Source organism: Panthera onca, chromosome D1 (genome assembly GCF_046562875.1).
Source record: "Panthera onca isolate mPanOnc1 chromosome D1, mPanOnc1 haplotype 2, whole genome shotgun sequence".
Taxonomy (NCBI): Eukaryota; Metazoa; Chordata; class Mammalia; order Carnivora; family Felidae; genus Panthera; species Panthera onca.
In genome coordinates, this window is record NC_138348.1 from 12,666,451 (window position 1) to 12,692,355 (window position 25,905).

General features: G+C 47.8%; 1 protein-coding gene across 2 annotated transcripts; it reads right to left on the minus strand.

Annotated features, from left to right (window-relative positions):
- Positions 1–719: 719 nt before the first annotated feature.
- ZDHHC5 (zDHHC palmitoyltransferase 5) lies at positions 720–24,667 on the minus strand. 2 transcript variants are annotated; one of them, XM_060606703.3, is made up of 12 exons: positions 24,349–24,667; positions 19,853–21,079; positions 11,991–12,112; positions 8,442–8,599; positions 7,249–7,421; positions 6,991–7,093; positions 6,314–6,405; positions 5,741–5,873; positions 5,009–5,132; positions 4,445–4,557; positions 2,888–3,747; positions 720–2,056 (listed from the first exon to the last, which is right to left on the minus strand). In XM_060606703.3, the coding sequence occupies exons 2-12, from the start codon at positions 19,954–19,956 to the stop codon at positions 1,891–1,893; spliced, it is 2,148 nt and encodes a 715-aa protein (XP_060462686.3). In that variant the 5' UTR covers positions 19,957–21,079; positions 24,349–24,667; the 3' UTR covers positions 720–1,890. The 2 variants fall into 2 exon arrangements, with proteins under 2 accessions (XP_060462686.3, XP_078289626.2); XM_078433500.2 differs by lacking the exon at positions 24,349–24,667 and adding an exon at positions 22,390–22,410.
- Positions 24,668–25,905: the final 1,238 nt, after the last annotated feature.

The window sequence follows — 25,905 nt, forward strand, 5'->3', positions numbered from 1 at the left end:
TAGCAACAAAAAGGCAGCCTAAACCAGCAAAATGTAATAGAAAACCCAAGCTAATGTAATCTGACTTTAAATAAACTTGACACAGAAGAGTTAAAATCTGTTGCCATGAGCCAGGGTTGTTACTTAGATCAGTAGGTGGAAAACCACTCGTTCAGCGAGTTTTAATCTAGGATATCAGAGCAAGAGCGTATATACTTAAGTCATGGACAGCGAAAATAATGGGTTCTGGTCAATTGCTGGAGATTTAGTATCTGAGGAGGCCTATTTAAAACTAGGGCACAGCCTTTTTGCTTCTGACAAACAGAAGAGACAAAGTGAGATACCAAATTAAAGTGCCAGCCATATCCATCCAGTCAGTCCGCCTCTAACAGGCTTTTTCATCCCTCGATCATCCACTGTCTCACCTTTGGCTACATCCAAAAAGGGCTTTACTTTCCAGAGACAAAATTCTGTATTAAAGAACTGTGGCAGTCAAGATTCTCTAAGCTTTGAAATGACCAGGCGTTTTGACGGTCACAAAAGACTTTTCAGGAATTTTTAAATTAAATCACCAAAATAAAAACAGGACCTGTCCTGTAACGTTTCAAGTAGTTATTTTCACTATAGTCCTGCCTAAAGGTGAGCCAGGACAAGAGAAGCTTATGAGGTTTTCTTTGTAACTTCCCACCAGAGACCATTCACCCTGCCTTAACCAGACAAAATAACACAAGTCAGGGGGAGCTGGTTAGATCAGGATTTCTTTTTATTCCTTGTTGGTTTAAAATGGCTAATCAGAATAAAAAATAAAAGGGCCTCTGTCTAGAGGCTGGGGTCTCCCCTATTTAGAGGTTAGAACCCAGGTACCCCCACTACCCAGCACCATACTGAGGTGGGCGGAGGGGTAACCCCCAAGGGACAATCGGAGGGCCCTAGGCCTGCCGCTCCTTCTCTCTATCCCGTTTTTGGCATGTGATGAAAAATATTGCTTTTTGGATTCATCTCTCCCGGCCTTGGATTTAAAAATGTTAACCGTGTGAGTTGGGGGAAGGCTCTGAGGGGACTAAAGGAGCCCACCCTAATCCCTCACCCCCAAGAAGGGGGGGGATTATCCAATATTGTTTCTGGAGTTCAGCCAAGCTCGTTTCCTGATCTCCCCACCACCACCAAAGTCATGGGGCTGTGACCCCTTTCCTGGGGAAACTAAGTGCCAGTGAGCCTAGAAAACTAACTCTCCTCTCCAAGTCCTTCCCTCCTCTGACCAAGACCCCAGACTCGCCTCTCCCCCAGGTGTCTTTCCTGATCACTATGCACCAACAACAGGGGGTGCTGTTTCCTTAGTGGGTAACTGGGACAAGAGAGGGAACCACTGGAAAAGGAAGACTTCGATGGATGTCCCCACTTCTTTCCTGCTGGTCTGAGGAATGGGAAGAGTACGATACCCCTCCTACATATCCCTCCCTCATTTTCCCATCCCAGGATAGATATAGAATTTCTTTGATATTTATAATATATATATATGTATATATATATATATGTACACACACACCTGGTAACGCAGAGAGGAAAAAAATAGAATCCGTAACAATAATAAAAAAAATTATTTCTGGTTTAAAAATGATCTGGTTCCCTCCAGGGCGAGCAATTGCACAAATGTCCACTGAGTCTGGTCCAGGGGTTAAGGAAGGGAAGGTCTTAAAAGGTGAAGGGGATTGCTACCCCAGTCTCAGGGCCCCAACTCTCCAACTCCCCAACCCCACTGCATTTTATAAAACGCTCCTCATCCTCTTGGAATCGGTGGTTTAAAAAAATGTCCATGCAGGGCAGGGGAGCCCCTTGAGGAAAGGAAGGTGGCCACCTGGGGCCCTTTGGTGTAGGCGCAGAGGCGTGGGGCGGAAGGGAGGTGCTGAAGGCTCACACGGAAATCTCATAGGTGGTACCACCCACCCCTGACACCTTCTTGACTCCACCCCTTGTGGGGCTGCTGAGCGGAGGCTGGCCTGGGCCAGGGGAGGCAGAGCCTATACTCTTGGGCTGCCCGTTGGATTTGCTGTAGGCGGTCTTGAGCTGTACTTCATCTCTAGGAAGGAAAAAAGATAGGTGTCATCAGAACTGGGACACCAAACACAGAAAAGGGAGACTGTTTTAAAAATTACTAGAACAGGGGAGCCTGGGTTAAGGGCCCGACTCTTGATTTTTTTTAAGTTTATTTATTTATTTATTTTGGTGGGGGCAGGGGGCAGGGAGAGAGGGAGAGAGAGACTCCCAAGCAGGCTCCACACTGTCAGCACAGAGCCCGATGTGGGGCTCGAACCCAAGAACCGTGAGATCATGACCTGAGCTGTAACCAAGAGTTGGATGCTTAACCCACTGAGCCACCCAGGCAGCCCCTGACTCTTGATTTTGGCTCAGGTCATGATCTCACGGTTCACAGGCTCTAGGTCCGTGCTTAGGATTCTCTCTCCCTCTTCTTCCCCACTCGAGCTCTCTTCTCTCTCTCTCTCTCTCTCAAAATGAATAAGCTTAAAAAAAAAGTTATGAGAACTGATGTGCTTTTCTACATGCATACTTTCTTACCCAAACGTTCCCACCTATTTTATTGCCCTGCTTAACACAAACCTGATGCCCTATCTCCCCTATTTATTCCTTCTCTCCAACAGCGGCTACCTGAAATACTTGCTCTCAGGCAAATACATACATTTGGGGAAGACAGGATGAAGATAAAAGTATTGCTCTTTAGGCTTTTAACAGGAATAGCCCATGCAGGCAGCTGGAGACAGTGAGCGAAATGAGCGATCCACAAGCAGGCGCCTCTGAGTCCACCAGCACACAAGTGAAGTCACGACAACCTTATGTAGGCCCCGGGGCGAACTTTAAAATCCACTGAGGGTCAGGAAGGACTCATACTTACTTGGGGGTCAGTAATGGCTGCAAGGCTACTTCCTCTGCCTCGGAGACACCAGGTGGGGCTTTTTGGCTGCTGTAAGACATAGATCGGCCCAGGTACGGGGCAGTTGGGCCTGGTTCAGGGGACCCTAGTCCCCGGCCCCTTAGCCCATCTGGCTTGCCAAAACGGGGGGCAGCTGGGCGTCCCAGTGGAGTCTTAACCAAGGGTGATCTCTTCGAATCGTCTGAGGAGGAACTAGTACGAGGGGCATGGCCTGAGCCCGGCGTTGACTGAATGCCTGAGTCCCCCAAGCCTGGTTCTTCCTCACGGCCCGGGAGTGGGGGTGACTGGCGTAGCAGCTTCTCTCGTTCCTGGAGGGAGGCCACAATATGGCGCGACAGATTGTCGTACCGGACTGGCGAGGGCTCTCGGTGCGTTGGACCAGTTGGCACCAGACGTGGGTGCCTCTCGGCTTCCCGTTGCTGGGCCAGCCGGGCTGACAGGAAGGGAGAGGTGTAGCCTAAAGGTGGGTCTGGCTCAGGCCCTGCCTGCACGGACTCGAAATCAGGGCTGTCTGAAGGAGTGAGCAGGCTGTCATAGGACAGGCTTCCGTTGCGTGTCTGGTTGGCCAGGCTCTTATAGGAGGTGGAGGTTGTGCCCTCTGAACGAATGGACTGCAACTGGCCCAGCTCAAAGCCAGTGCCCTGGGCCGACTTGAGGCTGGAGGAGCGTGAGCCACTGGACAGTGGATCGAAGTGAAAGCTTTTGCCGAAGGTGGGAGAACGGAAGCTCTCTGGCTCCAAGCTGGGCTCCGAGCGGTAGCTGGGATGGCGGCTGCTCTCCGCAATCGAGGTTGGCTCCTTCAAGCTGTCCCCACGGCTCAACTGAGGGAGAAAATAAAGCGTGCTCTTAGCGCTCCTCCTCTTGTGACAGATCCTAGGCCCAAGAGCCTAGGCCCAAGAGTCCGTCAGAAACGGTATTTGTCATGTGCCGCCAGTATGCTTAGAACTTTTACACACATCATCTTGTTCAACGCCTAAAGCACACCTACGAGTTGGAACAAGTATCTCATTTTAAGATGCAAAAAATGAGGGACACCTGGGTGGCTCAGGTGGTTAAACGTCCGACTCAATTTTGGCTCAGGTTGTGAGCCCAGGGTCATGGGACTGAGCCCCGGGTCGGGCTCGGCGCTGAGGGTGGAGCCTGCCTAAAATTCCCTCTCCCTGGGCCCCTCTCCCTGGCTCACGCGCACTCTCTAAAATAAATAATTTTATTTCATTTATAAGTTATCTAAAATAAAACAACAAATATATAAAATAAGATACAGAAAACGAGGCTCGGAGAGGTCAGGTAACTTGCCCACGATGGGTGCTGAACTCAGATACGGTGTTGTCATCAGTGCTTTTATCTAGTCTGCTACGTTGCCCCCTCTTTGAAGGACACGCTGTCAAGGAGACTCAAGCCCATTAATGCCAACAATTGGTAAAATGTCTTCGGTTTCCTCCTCCCCTTCTCCGATATTCTTTTTCCCAGAACAGCTGACCTACATCAGAGCCTTACTTCTTACAGAGTACTGAGTACCTTGGCGCTGGAGGAATGAGGCATGGCGGCTGACGTACTGCTGCTGCTGTAGCCCGGCCGGTACTTGTACATGGTGGGTGTGGGAGGGCTGTCCTTGCCCAAGAGGCTGCTATCTGCAGGAAAAAAGGCCCGGGGACACCGCTTTACAAGCTGTTCTCTTAACGTGGCCAGCGCTCCTTGAAGGACGGAGGGAGAATAAGGTACGAACAGATACACCGGGCAACAGAAAAGTCCCGGGAACGTGACTTTGCTGCAGCCGAGACTAAAGACTCATACCGGCCCAGAACCAGAGAGAGAGAATGCATCAAAGAGGTCTTGGAGGTTCTTTGGTCTATCTGAAGGCCGACAGTACCCCCGCCTCCCCCGCCCCCACCCAACGACAAAAGTTCAGTTCACTGCAAACAGCTAAGTGGCATCCCCTTTCTCCTGTCCCGGCTGTCCAAAGAAGCGGCCCGAGGCCCACCCGTTGGGTGTTCTCAGCCACCCAACCTTGGCTCCCCGCCCTTGGCTGCCCGTCTTCTCCACAGCATACAGTAACCTTCTCACATCTGCCACTGCTCTTACCCTCATTAGTAGCCAGGCTGAGGTGTGTTCGTAGCCCCGTGTAACGGCTCAGGTCCGGCTTAGGAGGAGGTGGGGGTTCGGCATCTGCAGACTGGCTCTCCGTTATCTCCAAGCTTCCCTTAGACTGCATAAACGAGGGAAAATCAGATTGGAGAACTGGGTGTAAGGGCAGCTCCAAGGATTAATCAAACCGGTACAAGAGGGGCGCCAGAGTGCCAATTATGTATTTCTAAACTGGGACTAGAAGACAAGGGACAAGAGCCATTTGGGGGATGACAACGGATAAAGAAAAGTCTTCAACAAGGTTTAATTCTGTCACTTATTTGTTCATTTCCACCAACTATTTGTTGAGCTCCTACCATCTGGAAGCTGCTACATTAAGTCCTATGAAGACATGGAAATGAATGGACTCAAATTCTACCGTCAGTGAACTCACAATCTAATGGAAAAAAGAAGATATGTACTTAACTAGTTTTTTAAAAGATTTTCTTTCATTTATTTATTTTAAGTAAACTCTCTACTCTCAGTGTGGGGCTCGAACTCACCACCCCAAGGTCAAGAGTTGCATGCTCTACCAACTGAGCCAGCCTGGCGCCCCTGTACTTAAGTAATTTTTAACACAAGTCAGAGAGTGATAAATACCGTTAAGAGTAATGTCAACTAAAATCAAGTTTCCATCTCTTTGCCATGCAAGTCCCCAAGTTACCTACTTTACTTCCCTAACTTCCTCACCTTGCTTCTCCTCAGCTCTCCCTGGATACCATTGTCCATGATCTTCACAGTTATCTGCCCATCTGACACTTCTGGTCGAAGGAAGGGAGGTCTGATAACAATCGTCTTCTCTTTCTTTGGTCTTCCCAAGTACCTGAGTGTCAAGAGCGAGACGGCTTTCATTCACTCATTCTAAAATATCTATTGGTTGCCTACCTTGTATTAAGCATTTTTACAAATACAAGCACGGTCTCACCAAGGCAGCAAAAACCTTAGCACTGAACTGATTTCTTAGATTCCATGAAGAACTGCACCACGACTAGGCCTCTGGGCAGATACCTAGATCAAGCCTCTCTGCAATAAATCTCACCCTGAACTCTCAAAGGAGAGTAACCATAATACCTGAGGAATGTCAATTGAATTCAGAAGGTCCACTAAAGGATGCCATTTCTCTCCCTTGTAGGCACTTCCCATTCTAAGAGAACCCTCCCTAAATGACAGTCTCCCACCCAACCCCCCCCCCCCAGACTAGAACAAGCCCAAAGACAAAAGCTTTGACCAAGAATGAACACTAGACCAGAGGGGTGGGTGTACCTGGGTGCTGGGGAACTGCAGAGCACACGGCTGACGTTGTTACAGCAGCCATTGGTGAAGGGATTCACACCTCCTCGGAATTTACCCGTAACCTAGAAGGAGCAAAAAAGGGCCCTATCAGTCAGACGATGGGACCTTGATCCCCAAAGGCCAAAACAAATCAATTATTGTGCACCCACCATTTGGGAGATAAAAAATGAGTAAAACACAGTCCTGCCGTCAAGAAGCTTCTACTTGTCATGGCTAAGAACGGGGTCTTCAGTTCAAATCCTACATCTACTTCGTGGTAGCTACTTGACCGTAGGCCCAGTGTTCTCATGTGAAATGGGGATACGCAGATAATATACACGTAAACAAGTAAGGTCACTGCTATTACGTGCACGGAAATAAGTGTTTTCCTTTAAGCAGCTCTAGAAGCTTTCTGAGCACTGGCCTAGGTCTATTACTGTTTCCATCAGCTCAGAATTCAAACTGTCCAGTATATGAGTGAGCATTCTGCAAATGGTTGTTAACTGAGAATGGCTCTGTGCTCATGCCTGCATGAGGAGTGTGGACACTGCATCACAGAAAGTACCCATCAAGCAGCCATCTACGGAAGCACTCCACTCCGCTCCTACTGGAGGACTAAGACTCCCGCGTCCAGCTCTACAGAGGTTTCCCAGCCCTTCTCCCCGTACCTGCTCATTGGTTGTGCGTCCCCTGGCCACCAGCACCACGTGAAATCCCGTGAGGCCAGCTACAGGGATGAAGAATAAGCCAGCCACACACATCACTGCCATTCTAAAGCCAAAGAATCAAGGAGAACAGAGCGGCTCGATCCCACCATCCCCGGCCCCTGCAACAGCCACGTGACCTTTGACCCGCACCACCACAGCACTCAGCTTTCCTCCTCCTCACCCCTCCCCAGCCCGAAACCCATAGGCCTTGAAGGATACGTGACAGCCGTGCGGACCCCTGAGAGTTCCTCCATGTGGTAGAGGACATAAAGGAGGCCAAAGCCAAACACACCCATAATGTGTGCTGTCAGGGAAAGGAGGAAGAGGAAGAAATAACGGTAGTTCCGGCGACCAATACAGTTGTTCACCCAGGGGCAGTGATGATCAAATTCCTAGGGGCAAAAAGAGAAAGACTGAGAAGCGTCCTTGGACCATAGCCCTAAATCGCTTCTGTCAACAGCAGGAACAAATGTCAGAACTGAAGTTTTACTTTCAGTAATACGTGATCAAGTTCACCGTTCAGTTGCAAAATTAACAACAGGCTCATGCAGTTTATCTTGCTCTATCAAGCTGTGAGGAAGACCTCCCAGAAGCTGATCAAAGTTTATCCAATGTGACCAAAGAACTCCAAAAGGGATGAATATCAGAGGCTTTGCAAAAACATCAAGATTCACGAGAAAAGAGGCCTGGAAGGAAAATCTGGCAGACCACTGCTTCCAGCTAAGTAAAAACTGATTGGAAAAAAAGGGTTTAAAAATAAAAGACGAGGGCTGCAGCAGTTCAAGCAGGAAGAGAAATATAGCTGTAAAGTCTGAATGCAAAGGACTGCATGATGTAGTAGATGCAAGAGGTAACACAAAGCCAGGACCAATAACCAAAAAGATGAGTCAAGGGACACAAGGTTAGGGCTATGAATCCTGGTGTCGGGAAAGCCCATTCCCATTTGGGGTCCCTCCTATAACAGACAAATAGTTATGCTCTCTACCTCTCAGGCGGACAGCTTTTTTTTTTTTTTTTTTTTTTTTTTAATGTTAATTCATCTTTTGAGAGAAAGAGAGAGAGAAAAACAGAGCACAAGTTGGGGAGGGGCAGAGTGTGAGGGAGACACAGAACCCGAAGCAGGCTCCGGGCTCTGAGCTGTCGGCACAGAGCCTGACACGGGGCTGGAACTCACCAACCACAAGATCATGACCTGAGCTAAAGTCGGACCCTTAACCGACAGCCACCCAGGCGCCCCTCGCGTGTACATCACTGGTAACACTTTTTGACAGAGCTTCCATACGGCCCAGACCGTTAGCCAGGGCTGTATTTCATCCATGACCCAGAATCCAGAGGATTCAATTCTTCTTCCAAGGGCGGGAAGAAGAGAACTCAGAGTAGGCACCCAGGCCAACCCCACTCAGGGTGCTTACCTCCACACAATTGTCACAGACACTGCAGTGGGAACAGCGGGGAGGACGGTAGAAACGGCAAGTGGCGCACCATTTCATGCGCACTTGGATGCCCTTAATCTCCACCGTTTTGTAAAGGGGAGCTCGGAAGTCATCTTCCTTGTCTTCATCCTCCTCAGCTGCAAGAGAGGAATAATCAGTTAAAAAACAACGGTGCCAGGACTGGACTCGGCACGAGGGATGCAGTGATATGTAAATATGGCCTCTGCCTTCAAGGAATTCGGTCTAATGGGTAAGAGAGAACAGGAACTAGTAACTAAAACCGTGAGATCAGCTCTGTACCCAACGCGACGGGAACACGGTGGGAAATGAGGTTCGGGAGAATATGACTCAGAGGTAGCTCTGACATGGGTATGCTGACACTTGGTTTACATATTACAAATTACATTTTTGAGGAAATAATTTACATATCAAAGCACATACACAAAGAGTCGGCATAATAGTTCAACATCTATACATGAAAACTACAGCAATCCAAGAGAGGAACTAACAACAAGCTTGTTTTCCACGCACAAACCCCTTCCCCAAAAGAGCTTCCCCTATTCTATTAATCTCCTGTATATTTCAGTATTGTTTGCTGCCTCAAGACACTCTCCTTACCTGAATGCCCTTTCAATTCTCAACTATCAGAAACTCATGATCCTACTTCAAAACTGAAAGTACATTATTTGCCTTCTCATCTGCTGTGTACTATTTTTATTTTTTATTATTAATCTAGAAAAAATACATGTGCGAAGGAAACATTAAATAAACGAAGGAGCAGGGATTAAAAATTAAGTTTCCAACTTTTACTGATCTGGGGAAGTGTTTAGAATACAGATAGGTAAAAAAATGCAAGGTAAAGAACTGTATAAACAAAAAGATAGTTTTGAAAATAGACACAAAAACACACACACATTTGCTACAGATAAGTGGTATATATAAATGTTATACACATAAACCCTCAAAACACTGAGGGTAAATATAAATAGTAGTTATCTTTGGGCTGTGCAATTACAGGTGATATATTTCTTTTTTATGCTTTCTGCATAATAAATACTCACTATTTATTAAGGTCTTTTAGAAAAAGTTTCCTCTTGGGGTGCCTGGGTGGTTCAGTCGGTTAAGCATCCGACTTTGGCTCAGGTCACGATCTCACAGTTCGTGAGTTCGAGCCCTGCATCAGGCTCTGTGCTGACAGCTCAGAGGCTGGAGCCTGCTTTGAAGCCAGTGTCTCCCTCTCTCTGCCCCTCCCCTGTTCGCTGCCTCCCTCTCTCTAAAAAATAAACAAACATTAAAAAAACAGATAAAAAATAAAACAACCTTCCTTTTAAAGGAAAAAAATTAAAATGCTACTTATTTTGAAATTTCTGATCTTTCCACACCCATCATCTATCAGAAACAAGCGCTTTCTCTTCTTAAAACACTACACGGTTCTTTAGTTACTCTTAGACTTTAGCACACAGTACAGGAGATTTATTCATATAAACGTCATCCCTATTTGTCCTTCCACACTGAGCTATTTGAAAGCAAGAACCTTTAAAAAAAAAAGTCATCCCAAATGACCACGATAATGCCTTCCATATTAGATCAATAAATATTTAATATATGAACATTAAAGGCTCATTAAAACAGTCCTCTTTGGCTTTAGGGACTCCAAGTTCCTTCGGTTCAACTAATCTTTGAGACAGGAGTCACAAAGCACAGCGACACAGGCTTTGTGAGTGCAATGATCTCAGGAAAACCTCATCTCTCACTCTTAAAAGCTAACTTCACGTTTGACAGAAAAACTGGTTATCAGCAACAACCCTTATCGACTTCTAACTCTAATGACGGTTCCTGACTCTCACCTCCTCTCCCAGAACAGCCTGCTTCTTCTGTAAGCACAACCCTTCCAACGTGTGCAGGAAAGCACACCCTCACTCTGGAAGGCCTCTCTTCCACCATCTCCCTCGCCTGTCTGGTTCCACCTCCTCACGTGACCAGAGTGCTTCCATCTTCTCTAGCACACAAAAAAGAAAAAGGCCAAAAGCCTCTCTCTCCCTCTCTAGTAAGACATCCATCTTCTGCCTTCTCTAACTTCTTGAAAGAGTAATCCTAACATTCATGGACTCTGCTTCCTCACTGCCCATTCACTGCCTTCCAAGCCATGGCAGTTTGGTTTATTATTTACCTGTATTCTTCCCACACACATACATACCTAAACACACTATGACAACTATTCTCGTCAAGATCACAAATTCCAACGGGCGGTTCTGAGTTTTTCATACTGGATCGAATTTCTGATACTGCGAACCATCATGAACTTCGTGAACCTTTCTTATTAGTTCCCACTCTGTGCAGTTTCTTCTCCTACTAACCTTCTTACTCAGTCCCTCTTCAGTGGCTCCTCCTCCTCCTCTGCTCATTAAAATGTCAATGCTGGTCAGATCTGACCTTGGTTCTTTCCTTACCTTGTTGTACTTTCTCTAGACAACCTTACTCCCGTTGCTTCAAACACCACATGGCTGAAGCCTATGAGACCCAGGTCTCTGACAACTGCCAGCTGGCTGACTATACCTGAATGACCCATAAGTATCTCAAGTTCAACATGTCTAATGGGCTGTCTTCCTTCCAAACCTGTTCAACATTCCTGTAACTCATATCTTGTTTTATAAAAATCAGCATCCAACTATCTCCCAAGTTAGGAACGTTGGGACGACCCTAGACAATTCCTTCACTCTCCTACTCTCCCCCAATAAGCAAACAGTCATGAAGAATTCTGTTGAGTCTACTGAAAAAAAGTCTATAAATCCAGCCTCAAATTCAAGTTCTCATCCGGTTTACATTATTGCAATTGCCTCCCAAAAGGTATCTGTACATTTTTATAAGATTTATTTTTGTAAAACAAAATCTGATCCCATGATTCCTCCAGTTAAAGACCTCTTGCTGTCCAAAGGAAGAAACAGCATCCATTAATTTAGCACACCAAAGTCTTTCACCATTTGGCTCTTGGTTTACCTCCTACACCGTCTGGCCCCACTGTGCACTCTGTCTGCTACCCCACTAAGCATGGCATTCGTGGCTCCTGCTGCTTCCTCAGCCGAGAACACATTTCCCTGCCATCCTCTGCTTGAAGTCTTTCCTGCCTCCTCCTCGCAGCATTTCCCCAATTTATTCGGGTAGCTCCAAATGCTTCCCTTTTCTGTGCTCTCCCAGAACCCTGCCTATGCCCCCACCAGTTTACCCCATACTGTGATAACCGTCTAATCCACTGTAGATTATCATTGTGCCTACGGATAATGCCCAGCCCACGTGCTTGAAATGAATTTCTGATGAATGAGTAACTGAAAATCAAAGAGCTAACCCAAAGTGAATCACATGACTAGAAGTTAGGACATCTATTCCAGAAGACCCCAACCCGCTTTTCGCCTTAGACTACAGAAGTATCCCAAACCCCTAGGAGTCCTAAGGCCCGGGACCAAACATGTATGTCAAAAATCACTAATTTTCAAAGGTAGTGAGGAGGTTCCAAGAGGAGAGAGATCTTACCTCGAGGGAAAATCCCTGGGTCCATGAAGGTGGCCATGCTGAAGTTGGCCAGCACAAAGAGAAAAACAATGGCATTGTAGATGGGCACTGCAGGTGACACGTAGAGGCTGAGTCCTGGACAGCTGTACGGATAATAAAGAAAATGAGGGGATGCTCCACCACTCTGGACACCAATCATACAGCCCCACAGCTAGAAATCTTGCGTGTGCCACCTCTACGGTCTCAAATTATCTTTATCCTTCTCAACAAGTACGTCTAGTTTCCCACAGAAACACTCATTTTAGATCAAGGTACAAGACTCAGAATCTCTCCTACTCTAATCCCTTGTACTGAGGTCTGTGTTCTTCAGATTCATTCCTGCCCGGTGAATCTTTCCATGTTTCAGAACCTGTCCTCACCTCCTTTTAGCCAGGCACAAGAGCCGGGACCAAGTATGTAACTGACACCAGCCACATTCCCTTCTCGAGCAGCCTCAGGCTGCTGGATCTCAGCCATGCCCCACTGACCTGCACATTGGCACAAAGCATGGGATACCACCTGCCTCTCTGGCTCCCCTTCCCTCTTCCCAGCTGGCTTTGAACCACTCTCAACTGCCTAAAATTTCTTCCCTGCATCAGATATTCCTGAGAGTTTTATTCAACTAAAAGCTAGTTCTCAAGGGAGGCAGGGGGACCACACACAGAAAAGATTAGCTACCAAGACACAGAACTAGACCTCTTGAGGCCTATAAATGAAGTAGAAGAGTGGCAGGGCCAGGGGTGGGGGAGAGCAGGTATCAGACCAAATCAGCCCTAAATTCTATAGGAAAAAGAAACTAGCCAAACACAGCCAATATTCCAAGGGTCCAAACCAAAAGATATGCTTTAGGTTAACATTTCTTTGACAGAAGACAAAAGAAAAGGGTGCCCTAGTCCAGGGTTACGCGCCGTTTCTGTGAGAACAGGAGTCTGAGAAGGAAAGCCATAAGACCTCTTCCTTTCTCTGGGAGCTGGAAGTTTCAGAACATCTGATGCGCTGGTTGTTTTGTCAGTACTATCGAGTGCCCTCTCTCCTATCTCAGCTCAGGAAGAACTTCCCCTTACAAGACAGTGGCTAAGTACCCTAATCTGCTTTGTGGCTGAGAACTTAATCTCCAGAATGAGGACAGCATCTGTCCTTGTCCCCTTTATCTAGACCAGCCAGAAGGAAAAGGGAGAGTTCACTGAAAGAAAGGAAGAAGGGGCCAGGAGAACAAGACAGCAAATGAGTCAGGAGAATTAATCCACAGCAGCCCTGGATTCTGCTGACAGAGGAGCTCTATCTCCATCAAATCAAAATGCACAGCCCTGAACAAATCAGGACAATTTTCAGGAATTGAGCTCTCCAATCAGATACAAACTAATAAGAGCCAAAACTGATGGTCACAAAGCATCTCACAAGTCTTGACCACCTCCAACTATTTATTCAAATTCCATTTAGCCATTCATTAAAACCAAAAAATGTAAGTCAATGTTTATTGCGTGCTAGGCTTATTACATAGTAAATATCAATTAACTCTTTGCTTCTCTTGGCGGGTCAGCACATAACTGGGAAACAAAATAACGAAGCAAGGCGCAGGCACTGATTTCAAGGGAAAACAGACCCTCAGTCACAGCTCTCGTCTTACTCCAGCCACGTCTCCCACGGAAGCCTCATCCTGTGGCAGTTCTCTGGCTCAAAAAAGATGTCCCCATACTCTGGCAGGGTTTGGGGTGAATACAAGCAAGAAGAGGCCTTACAGAGCCCCACCCAAAGCCTGACCTCCTAGGCTCTTTAGGAGGGAGGGAGAGAAACTGAAAACCAGTCATCCAGGTCAGAGCCCCTCCCTAGCACTTAGCTGTCGCTTCGATTTCCGCCAGGGGAAGAGGAGAAGGGGTGACTCACTGGACTCCTACAGCCTGGGAAGATAATTAGAAGGGGAAAAAGAAATGGAATCCTTAGAACACAGAGGTGCCCATGATTTAAAAGTCTCATTCCTAGAATGGACAACTGTAGCCACTGTGGCCTCTCGAGCTTCAGACAAACTACAGGTTCCTCAATCCCTAAGGGAAATGAAGGTGAAGGAGGAGGAGATGTCAGCCCCTCCAAGGCCCAGATGGCCGTCTTTCTGACCCCATTCCTTCTTCAGCTTCTCCATTTCCAAGTGAAGAAAATCACCCAGTTTTTCTTGGGTGTGCTGCCAACCACCACCCCTGGATAGTTGACGTCACCCCTGCGACCTTCTTTTTCCCCTCCAAAGACTTTATTTTTAAGAGTAACCTCTACACCCAACGTGGGGCTCAAATGCACACCCCCAAGATCGAGAGTCGCCTGCTGTACCGACTGAGCACGCCAGGCGCCCCACTCCTGCAACTTTGTATCAACTCGTCCCGGCTGAAGTGTGTAACCCCAGAATCCAGTTCTGGTATCTGTTGCCAAAATAAAGCCCATCCCCACAGGAGCAGCATCTAGAAATGATGCAAGTAAGTCAACTTCACAGGCAGCACCTGCCCCTAGATCGAAATCCAACCCACTGCTTCCAACCTTCACACTCTAGCTGAGGGAACACCCCACCAAGGAAAGGCATGAAGGAACAGAGTCCGTTCCTGCCACATCCCATACTCTGCTTGGCTCGTGGGGAGGTTTGCAGTTGCTATAGTACTTTGCCAGATTCCTAGGTGACCACTCCAAGTGGCCTGTCTGAATCTGTTGCCTTCGATGGAAGGAAGGGAGGAATGAGCTGAGGAGGAGCTGTCGGGGCTGGTCCTCAGCCTATGGCAATAATCACAGGGCTCCAAAGCCTAGGGAGTGGCCGTAGCCCAGAAGGCTGGCTGACTCACTGATGAGACTCCCAGACCTATACCAACCCAGGAAGAACAGGTTCTTCTGCCCACCCATCCAGTACTCCTGTTTTCAGGGAGAGTGGGTTTCATTACCCACACTCCCCGGGGCACCTGGCTGGCTCAGATGGAAAAGCATGCGACTCTTTATCTCAGGGTCGTGAGTTTGAGTCCCGCACTGAGCATGGAGATTACTTTAAAAAATAAATAAAATTAAAAAAAAAAAAACAAAAACAAAAAACCACACTTCTGAAAATCTGTTTCCAAGCCCTCTCTAACACTTCCCTGTTATAAAAAATGGTTAAGCTGCTGGTAAGAAAAAAGTAGGAGTCAAGGAGCTTTGGCTCCTAATCCCATCTCAATCAATGCTTTGCTATGTAGCCTTAGGTAATCTGCAAACTCCAATCGTGTTACTTCAGCTACATAATAGATATGAGAATGAAGGAGACATATCTGAAAAGATCCTGGAATTCTTTTCTAAACCAGCTGTCTTAATATTGAGCATTCACTGGATAGAAGGCATCCCCCCACACCAAAAAAACCCCACATGATTAACAAACACCCTCATCATCAATTATCATTCCAGCCCCACCTTCATCCTTAATTCCACTTCCCCTCTGTGAGGTACTAGAAATTCAAGAACACTTAAAACAGAGGCGCTAAGCTCCTGAAGCATAGGTCTATGGATTCCACCGATGCCTGGCACATAGTCTATGGCTACTGCTCCTTGTTGATGAGGCAAGGCTGGAACGAATATTCCACTTCCAGCCTCTAGGGATCCTCAAGATTCCAGGAGAAAACGATTTCTCCCCTTCTAGGTAGGTAAGTTTTTCTTAAAACACTTGATTTGCGGTGTCTTTACGCACACTTTCAAGCAGCCGAGAGCAAGATGTAGGACTTGGGCACTTATTCCTGGATGTGAAAACAACGTGGGAAGTAAAAGGAACATCCACTGCTCAATTAATGCCCTAAATCACGAGGCTACTCCCACTCAAATCAGGTGCTAGCACCTCTGCAGTCAAGAAAAAAAGGACCAGAGGGAGAGGCACTGAGGTTACCCAACGCCGTTGGTAAGAGTTGGGAGGGGCTAGAGGCAGGAGCTGAACAGCAGAAAGCACTCTCATGGATGGGACACACTGGAAAGACCATCATGGATTTCCAGACAACCCTGACATTTTTTCCTTCCTGCAGAGGACCGCCTGCAGCAGAGATCTTACCCCTACGCCCTCCCTCCAACTTGAGAAGTAGACACACAAAGAGACACTAGCTGACTTAACTCACAGCTCAAGGAGATTTTAGGAGAGGCAATTCAGTGGTTTATTTCAAACCTTACTGCCAGGAGTCCTAAGACAGACTCAGGGATCCCCGAAAGAGGCAAAGAGGAGACACCAAGCGGCTGGGCCTCTCCACACCAGCCTCACTTGAAGCAGAGCAGCCCCCCTCTCGTGTCTTACGCACTGGGCTTCCACGGAAGATCTCACTGGATAAAGGGTCATGGTGCTCAAGTAAACTCCTCAAGGTCAACTTCTTCATTACACAAAGAATAGCTCCACAACGGTGAACAGACTTTACCAAAATTAGTCTCCTGACCCCCAAAACAGTGCTGATTCCTCTTACCTGGCACTGCCCCCCACCCTTGCCAATCACGAAAGGGGACTTAAACTAAGATAGATGAGGATCCAGACCCATTACCTTAAACACAGCATCTAGGACCTAACTGGGAGGAAGAGGGTTCCTTCATCAGACACTCTCCTTCCCAGACAGCGAAAGAGGAAAAGAATGAAAACAGAATCCTCAATAACTCTCCTGCTCAGTTTTGGTACAGGGCAAACTGAGCGAATGGGAAGGAAGGGTTAGAGTTCTGAAGGGAAGGCCTCAACTGTTCTACTCAAGCTTTTCCAGGGCACAAGGTCACCCTTTGATGACCAAGCCCAGCCAATAATTTCTGCTCACAGCTTTCCCTACCTGACAGGGAAAGATGGAGGGTAAATTGTTCCTAATGAGTTCCTAAGGCTACATGCCTGCACTAATTATGTCAGCCGACTGAGAGGGACTCTCCCTCCCACTTCAGGTTCTCTAGGCCCCAAAGTCATCCCCTCTTGGGACTCAGACTGATGTAAGAACAGACAGTTACAGGCTAGTGAACAGAACAGGAGGAGGACAGAGCAGTTACAGATTTAGGGTCCCAAATAGGAGCTGGTTCAAAGAGAGCCTTTCCCTGGGACGCCTGGTTGGTTCAGTTGGAGGAGCGCTTGACTCCTGATCTCGCGGTTGTGAGCTCAAGCCCCACGTTAGGTGTAGAGACTACTTAAAAATAAAAATTTTAAAAACAAAACGAGTCTTCCTCTGGTTTATTTGAAACCAGAAATTCTTTTTTAGGTTGTAAATAGTTTCAAACAGGGAGGTTCTCCAAAGAATTGAATCTTAAAAGAGATAGAATCCACGGGGGAACAGTTTTTGAGAACAGGAGCAGCTCAGCCCAGACCTACACCTACAGAGGAACCGCTATGGTCAGATGGAAAGGAAAAGATGATAATTTCACAGGTACCAAGAGGTAGGTGATAAAGAGAAATAGGGTGTTTGTCTCCATGGGGAAGAAACGAGCCCAGAAACTTGTCCTGAGGAAACTGCCAAGGGAGACTCCAGCTAGGACAAGGCTCTTCTTCGAACTCTGGATTGGAGGCAGTCATTCCAAAGTCCATACTGTCCAAAATTCTTTTTCCTGGGGCTGAGACACCATGGAATTAGGAGGGCCCCTACTTCCAGGCACCAGGGAATGAGAAAGTAGGTTAAATAGCTTCAACTATCAGTTGAGAAAATGCCTACGTCAGGACAACTCTTTGTGGCGAAACTGGTAGAACCAGCCAAGCACTTTAATGGCTCCAGATTAACAAAATAAGAATGGGGCTTCTGCCTGCCCTATCTCAGGAATAGGTGGGTTGGAAGAAAGAAACCTCTCCGTGAGTCCCTTCAATTTCTTAGCTGCCCCAAGGCTGTGCCTTTTGAAGGAAAACAGACCCTTCCGAATCAAGCAGGCCTAAAGGTGTCAACCTGGTCTTATAATCTATCCCTCCTGACACAGCACCGCAACTGCCACAAGGATATACACAACTCTTGGTTAAAATGCTGATTCAAGGGGAGCCCAGCTGGCTCAGTCAGCAGAGCAGGAGACTCTTGATCTTAAGGTTCTGAGTTCCAGCCCCATGTTGGATGTAGAGATTATGTCAAAATTTTAAAATCTTAAAAAAAAAATGCTGATTCTACTTGCTGGCCGTAATAGCAGAAACCAAAACAAGTCATACTGAAGACTCACACCTCCTTCTCGATAATCAATGCACAAAGGACAGAACACTGGGGGCGCCTGGGTGGCTCAGTCAGTTCAGCATCTGACTCCTGGTCAGGAGATGCTGCTCAGGAGATCAAGCCCTACATCGGGCTCTGTGCTGACAGCATGGAGCCTGCTTGGGAATTTTTCTCCCTCTCTTTCTGCCCCTCCCTGGCTCACACACATTCTCTCTCTCAAAAGGAATAAACTTAAAAAAAAAAAAAAAAAAGGACAGAATACCGAACATGTTGAATTTAAGCAAGAGAGACAAACTATGAGAGGTAAAGTCAGAGAAGAGTAGGGCTGCTTTAGATCCTTGAGGGACTCAACAGGCATGCTCAGGCTGGAGAGCTGAGGGCCAAAGAATCCTCCAGCCTCCAGAGGAACAGGTGAAAGTTGGAAGATGCTCATACCTCAGATAAGAGATTCATTTTTTTTTTCCCGTTTAAGACTCAACAGAAAAACATCATTGCTTTCCTGACTCTACTAGCCAAGCAACACAAATCTTTTAGAATTCCTTTTGGCATCTGAAGCTCAACTTGGGGCAGGAGGTGGGGGGGTGGTCTTCCTCCCCTCCTCGAATTTAATAACTGTTCTAGGTTTCTCCGCATAATAGTAACTGCTCCCCTCTCCCCCCACCGCCAGCAACTCCTGCTTCGTTTTTCCTTTAAGGAGTCGAAACTGCTTTTATTCCCTATCCCGTCGAACCATCTCCTTCCTCTTGCCAGCAACCTCACACTGCTCTCAATAACACCTCACAATTAGGTCTGAGCCTCAATCTCGGCAAAGTGAACTCCCCAGAAAATCTAGCATGCTCTGATTGTTCCAAGAGCTACAGCTAGAACACTAACTCAGTGACTCAACAGTTTAAGGCTCGGAAGCCGGGTACACGTTAATTTATAAACAGGTAACAGCAAAGAGGCTGGCCAGGTGGGTAACAGCTAAAATACAGGATGAGGGAAGATCAATCAGTCTCCTCCAGTGACCGGCAGATGAACAAAGTCTGAATACCCTAAGCAGGAAACCTTTCGATGCCAACGGCTCTTCCTAATAGGACCAGGGAATGCAAGAATTACTGCCATCCCCTCAGCAGGGAGGGATGTGAAGGCAGCCCGCCAGGGCTCTTCCTAAATAAAGCCTGCCCTTTCCCAGTGGCCTTCACTTCTCCAGGCGTCGGCTCTTAAGAGTACAGAGAAAACCATCTGAGTAACACAAAAAGCCCAGCTGTCTCATTGGTATATCTTCTAAATCAATCCTGCAATTCTCCAGTATGCTCAGCTCCAGAGAGCCCGGGGAAAAGCCATTACTCTGTGAAAAACCTCTCATCTAGTCTGGTTCTTTCTCTCACAGAACTGATTGCTTGAGCTGCTTCAAGCCTCTCTGGTGGTTTCCTCCTACTTCCTTCCTAGTTCACGATCATCTCGTGATGGAGCTGGATAGGAAAACACAAAGACATCTGTGATTCCAAAGGAAGGGAAGCAATGGAAGGTAGGGGATTCAGAAGAGTACAATTCATACATAGCAAGGCTGACAGGACAGGCTTTTTCGCACTCGTCTCCCCAGGTCTCTGAGGTTTGTTTTCACCTCACCTCACCACACGGCCCAGGCCTGGCAAGTAACTGGCAAAACTCCAGAGAAACCGTACCCCCCCACCTCCCACGGAATGCCCCCCCAGATACCACCACTGGGGGAGAACTCACGTAAAGGCAAAGAAGAGGGTCGTAGCTCCCACTAAGAAGATGGCGGCTGCGGAGACTGGAACATACTTGCTGGGCTTGAATCTCTTTCCAGACTCTGCGGGCATGTTGGAGCTCTGATGGGAGGTCTGCCCTGCCGCATAGCCCAGGCCCACACAGCGGCAGAACAGACAAGAAAATGGGATGAGGGAAGCAGCGGACAACGAGAGCACAGAAGGAAACCAGGGGAAACCGAAATTGTGAAAGTATCACCCTTCCCCCTCCCAAATAAAACCAAAGGTCAAAAGATCTCAAATGAAGGAAAGCACATGGGAGGGGGAAAGGTGATTCGAAATGATGAATAACCACCTCCCCAGAACAAGGCAGAAGGAGAGATTAAGAAACACAACTCGTACGGTCTACAAAGAGGGGACAAACAGCAGGCTGTACACATGCAAATGGTTGCGGGTGGAGAACATGGGCCACCAGACAGATCGAGGAACAGCTCATGGATGGAGGCAAGTCTTCCAAGGGCAAGAAGGGGAGCCTGTCAGGCAGGGCAGAACACCTCGGGCAAGGCAAAAGTCTTCTGAGGAGACACTATAGCACCTCCAGGACTACCACACTCCACAAGATGTGAGGTGCCCCTCAGAGAGGTGCGCCCTGTGTTTCTATTTTAATCCAAAAGGGAACCTGAGGCCCCTTCCAGTTCTGAGGAGAAGCGGTTTTCACTGCGGTCCTCGTCCCTTTTAGGCAGTTTCCTCAATGCCACCACTCCCACACCTTGACTTCAGGGTCTGTAGTCCAGCAATGGTGGTTTAATTTTATTTATTTTCTCTTGATGGCTAAAGCTGGGCAGCAGCTGTTACAAGGTTGAGTTGCAAATCCTTTTCTTCAAAGGGGGAGGGAAAACAGAGAGAGAGAGAGAGAGAGAGAGCGCGCGCATGCAAGCGAGCTTGTCGGTCTTCAATCTCTTCTTGTCATTCCCAAGCCCCCTAAGGGCTCCGTTTCCTATCAAGTTCATGCAAAACTAAGGAGAAACGTAAAATCCCTGAAGCCATGTTCTTCCCAACAAGCAAAATAAGATGAAGAAATCAATTCCACTCAACGATAGTTTTAAAAGGGTACTGTGGATGATGAAACCAAAGTTCCAAAGAAGTCCCTGTTTCCAGGTTAGTCAATGTCTCTGATCTTTCTTCTTCAGTCTTGGGCTTTCTAGATGCAGAATTCAACTGGGTTACAGTGATTCACCTGGAAAAAAAAAAAAAAAAACCTTTATCAGATAAATTCTTTCAGGGAATTTCTTGAAAACATCATGACTAAACCCCACAGGCTACTCTGTTTAAAAAGTGCCTTTTATGGCATACATTTCACTTATGTGCAGGTGGGAAAGGACTCTGAATTGAGAGAACAACGGATTCACAATCTTTACTTCTTCTCAGTGCTGTTCATATTGGAAAGAAGAACATGGCTTCACTGGCCTAAGGTCATCAAAGAACTAGCTCTTATAAGGGGTGCGTCTCACCTGACACCAACGGGCAGTAACAAATATCAAGAATATCAAAATCTAAAAACATACAAGGGCACCGCGGTGAAGGGCAGTCCTAGAAAAGAGACTTCTCTTTAGAAAAAGAGAGTATTTATTGCAACAATGAAAAAAGAAGAAAGTAACCTCAAAATTAGGACAGTATGTCTCATTTCCTTTCTGTGTAGGTCTCTGTCTCTTATCTCTCTATGCTTTTTAGTTATAACCCTGAAGAGGCAGATGCTGAGTTTTTGGTCTGCTGGAATAACCCATGAAAGGACCTGGGTGAGAAAAGTCCTTGAACTGAGAGGTGAGCCACTCTCTATGAAACACCAAGTCAACCATAGGGGCTGGTCCTGTTCTTGCCAATTCAACACCTTATTCCTACACTGGCCTAGCAGAAGTTCAACTGCGCCCCACATTCCCCATATGATTAAGAGTAACAATTATTTCTGTTGACGGTAGTACCCAAATAACACCAGCACTTTGGATTTTATAGGATGATTTTCATCTAGTGATCTCAAAGCACTTAACTCACATTATCTGGTGACACAGTCCTTTACCCCACTCCATAAAATTGAAGGCTAGAGAATGCCTGAGGCCATTCTACTTAATCGCTTGAACAGTCAGGTTAAGAACCAGAGTTCACATGCCCCTTTGCCAAACCAAAGCCTTTCTACCACTTTCTCATCCACTACACTACTTGCCCAGTGATTACATTTTGGAATCTGAAGACCAAAAATTTTACTTAAGTTAGAATTTAAAAATAAAAGTTCAGGAGTGCCTGGATGGCTTAGTTGGTTAAGCATCTGACTCGTGATCTTAGCCCAGGTCTTTATCTCAAGGTAGTGAGTTCAAGCCCTGTGTGGAGCCTACTTTAAAATAACTAACTAAATAAATAAATAGGTAAAAAATAAGTTTATTTGACCGAAGCAGTCTGCTATTTCCCTTAATACCAAAGGCAGAGATTCAAATGTCAGAAGATTCAGACAACAAAATACAAATGTGCCCTGGAATTTACCGCTTCCTCTCTTACCTGTGGTATGGAAGGCAAAGGCACCTTACTTCAAGATTCACTGTCTCTTTCCTTAAAAAAACAGAGTTTTACAGGGCCAAACAGCAATATTAGAATACAGTGAACACTTAGAGACTATAAGAAATTGTTAAAGGCCTAAAAAAGATAAATCCCCTCTGGCTCTTGATTTTATGATTATTTAACACTGAGTTTCTATAGGACTGAAAGCCCAACCGTCTCAATTTAGGCCTGAGTAACTTTGTAAACACTGAGAAGCAAATTCTTGGTTTGTGGGCAGTACTATTAAACTTACCCCTCAAAAGCCCAAAGATGTAGAGAAGGCAGAAAGCTGCACTGCTTAAATTTTACCCGAAGTAATAGCATTTAGACACCTTACTTTATTTCAGATTGTATTTTCTGACAAGAAAAAAGTCACATGGGCTCATATTGCCACAGCAATACAGGGTCACAGGGTCATAAAAGGCCATGCAATTTGGGGAGTACTGTGACGGGAAACAAAAGAGATCAGCATCTGAAATCTTAGGGCACATATGTGAGAAGGGAGAAGACAAAAACTGAACAATTTACTCGGCATAATAAACACACACCAAGTCTTAACAGAAGAATGTGCTACGGGCAGTAGGGATGAGACTGCAAGGTGAGTGTGGTTCGTCACAGCCAGCAGTCTGGATCCATACCAGCATGAGAAAGGTGTACAAGAATGTGTATGACACATGCAGACACAGAGTAATCTACCGAATGGAAATATGTATATGTAAAACAAACTATAGAGTGCTCCTTATCAAGGCTTAACACAAGTGGGTACCTCCTTAAAGGGGGCGGATGGGTATGGGCAGTATTACCATAACACAAGTGTTATTTGTTGAAATAAACTAATGTTAACAGAGCAATATAGTAAATCTGAACACAAAGCAACCAAGGTATCATGGAATAATCCACATGTCAAGATGTTGGCTGGAGTCAAGCATAAGTTTAATACTGGTGTTACTACATAGGAGGTATGTATGTATGGCAATACAATTCCTGTAAGCATCAGGCGGATTTTTAAAAATGGGTGATTATGAGCATTCTGAAGAGATTTGATAGAGTACAGAGGGATACTGGGACAAAAGGACAGGGATGCTAATATAAGATCAACCTAGACAAAATGGTACTAACCAGGAAGTGAAAAATCCAACGCAAATAAAAGGACCAGAATATAACACATATTCCTTCCATAACTTTTAAATCACTTTCTTACTTCTCGTTAAAGTGTTTTCATTTGGCCAAGTGGGTAAAACACTTTCCACCCCTTTGTCCCACAAAGAGAGACCTATAGGTAAAATATTGGCCAACACATTCGAGCTCCACTAGCAAAAAGTACAAAGTACTAAAAGCACGGAGCACCCAGCTGGTGGGGGTAGGGGGAGAGAGCGGACGGATGCGAGAGAACAGGTAACAGGATGAAGCTTGAGCCAAAATAAGTATCAGCAGAGGAGGGCAAGGGACCTGAAATGCAGGGAGGCAAAAGGGGAACAGCACCCAGTCGCCACCCTGGAGCTGGAGACGGAGAATCACCATACGGGGCAGAGCTGGCTGAGACCGAGAAGACGGAATCCGCGGCCGCAGGGCCCACCGAGGCTGCGGGAGACGGCAGAGCCCGGGGGCGCAGGACCGGGGGCGGAAGGGGCGGCGGCCGGGCGCCAGGCGCGCAGGGACCAGGGTCCCGGGCCAGGACCGGGCGGCCGGGCACTAACCCGTCCAGAGCCCCGGCGGCCGCGGATCCCCGGCCTCTACTCGTCGTCCGTTTCCGGGGCCCACGGGTCCCGCCGCAGTGGGATGACCCGGCCCGGAGCAGGAATGGGGCCTCAAACCACCTCCCCCCTTTCTCGGTCCCCCTTCCCTAGAGGTCACTCTCCCCTCCCACCTCCCTGGCCCGGCACTTCCGGTTCCGCAGGGGCCGGTGTACCCGGTACTCACCCCCGGCGCGGTTCCCGTCACCGCCGCCGTCGTTGTCGCCGCCGCCTCCCGGCAGTGCCGTCCGGCCTCTGAGAGGCCGCGCGCGGCCCCCGCACGCTCCACGCCCGCCCTGCTACGCGCGCTCCCGCTCGGCGACGCTCGTCTTCGAGCCGGCGCGCGGCCGTTGCCCTAAGTGCCGGGTCTCGAGCCCTCCCAGCGTTCCCATTGGCTCCCCGTCCCGGGCGCGCGCGACGTCTCGCGCGGGGCACGTTTCTCTCATTCATGCGGCTCGCGCCGCCGCGCCCGCCCCCGCTCACTCTCCCATTCACCCATAGCCCCCACCCCCACTCCGCTCCAGGGCGTGCGCGCGAACCCGGCGACCGCGGCGACCTCGCGGCCTGATTGGCTGCAGGAGCACGGCGCCGTACACACGCGAGAGAACGAGCGCGCGCGCGCAGGGCCGTCGGGTTCCGCAGACGACTGGGAGAGAAGGATTGGCTTACTGCGGAGTCGGAAATGGGGAAATGTCCGGGAAAGTCTTTTTCCTGCTTCCCATAGGCTAGCCCCACAGTATCCAGGAAGAAATCCTTGGAAGTAAAAATAATTACATGTGTGTGCTGGAAATACTCAAAAGCAAGGACCTAGCCTCTCTCATTCTCTAGAACCCCTCCAAGGAAGTGTGGTACGACCCAGACAGGCTTCCTGTGTAACCAATCGCCAGTCGGCCCCGCGGTCCTCGCCTTTCAGCCCCTTCGTGCATTGGCTAACCCCTTGGAGACGAAATAGCTCCCACCCAGCCAACCACCTCCATTTTTTTTTTTTTTTTTCTTGGATGGCGAAAACTTTATTTAAAGCAATCTTAACCGAGGAGTCCTCGGTCGAGCGAGCTCCCTAGTGCCAGCAGAATCCCGGGATAATAGAATGGTCTGGCTGGGGCTCGCGCACGGTGGGGGCGCCTGGACTAGAAGAGTCATGTGGGGCGAAGCTCCTGCCCAGGCCCCGGAGGAAGAGGAAGGAGAGGGGCGCCAGTCTTGCAGCGTCCGTGGTGCCGACCGTGGCAGGAGGCGCAGGGAGCGAGCGCCTTGTGAGGCGGTGGCAGCCCCCCTGAGTGCCAGAGGGCTCTGGGCTTCATTTCCTTAGTTTCTCACTGCTGCACAGGGGATGGGCGCCCGCTTCCCTAACTTTGCCCAGTCCGGGAATGCAGGCTAGAGGACGGCTGTCAGCCCTGGCGAGCTGCTGGCCGACCGCGAAGATCACAGTGCCACACTTTGCCCTAATTAGCCCTACACAGCTGTGAACCCAAGAGGAAGGCCAGGTGTTGTTCTCTCCTCATTTAGCTCAAGGCCATTTCTCTTTTGAAAGCAGCTCTGGCTATTACATAACCAAAGTGTTCCAGCAGCCACTTCTCTGAAATCAAGGTTCTTCACCTGTAAAGTGTGATTCTAAATCCTGCGGTGTGTCCTCGGGTTTGGTGTCAAATGTTTCTGGTTTAACTGTAGTCTGATACTTTAGTACTAGGCAGCAAGATAAAGGACAAAGGTTTTCTGGGATCTAGTCTAGCTCCTCTGACATGGCGTA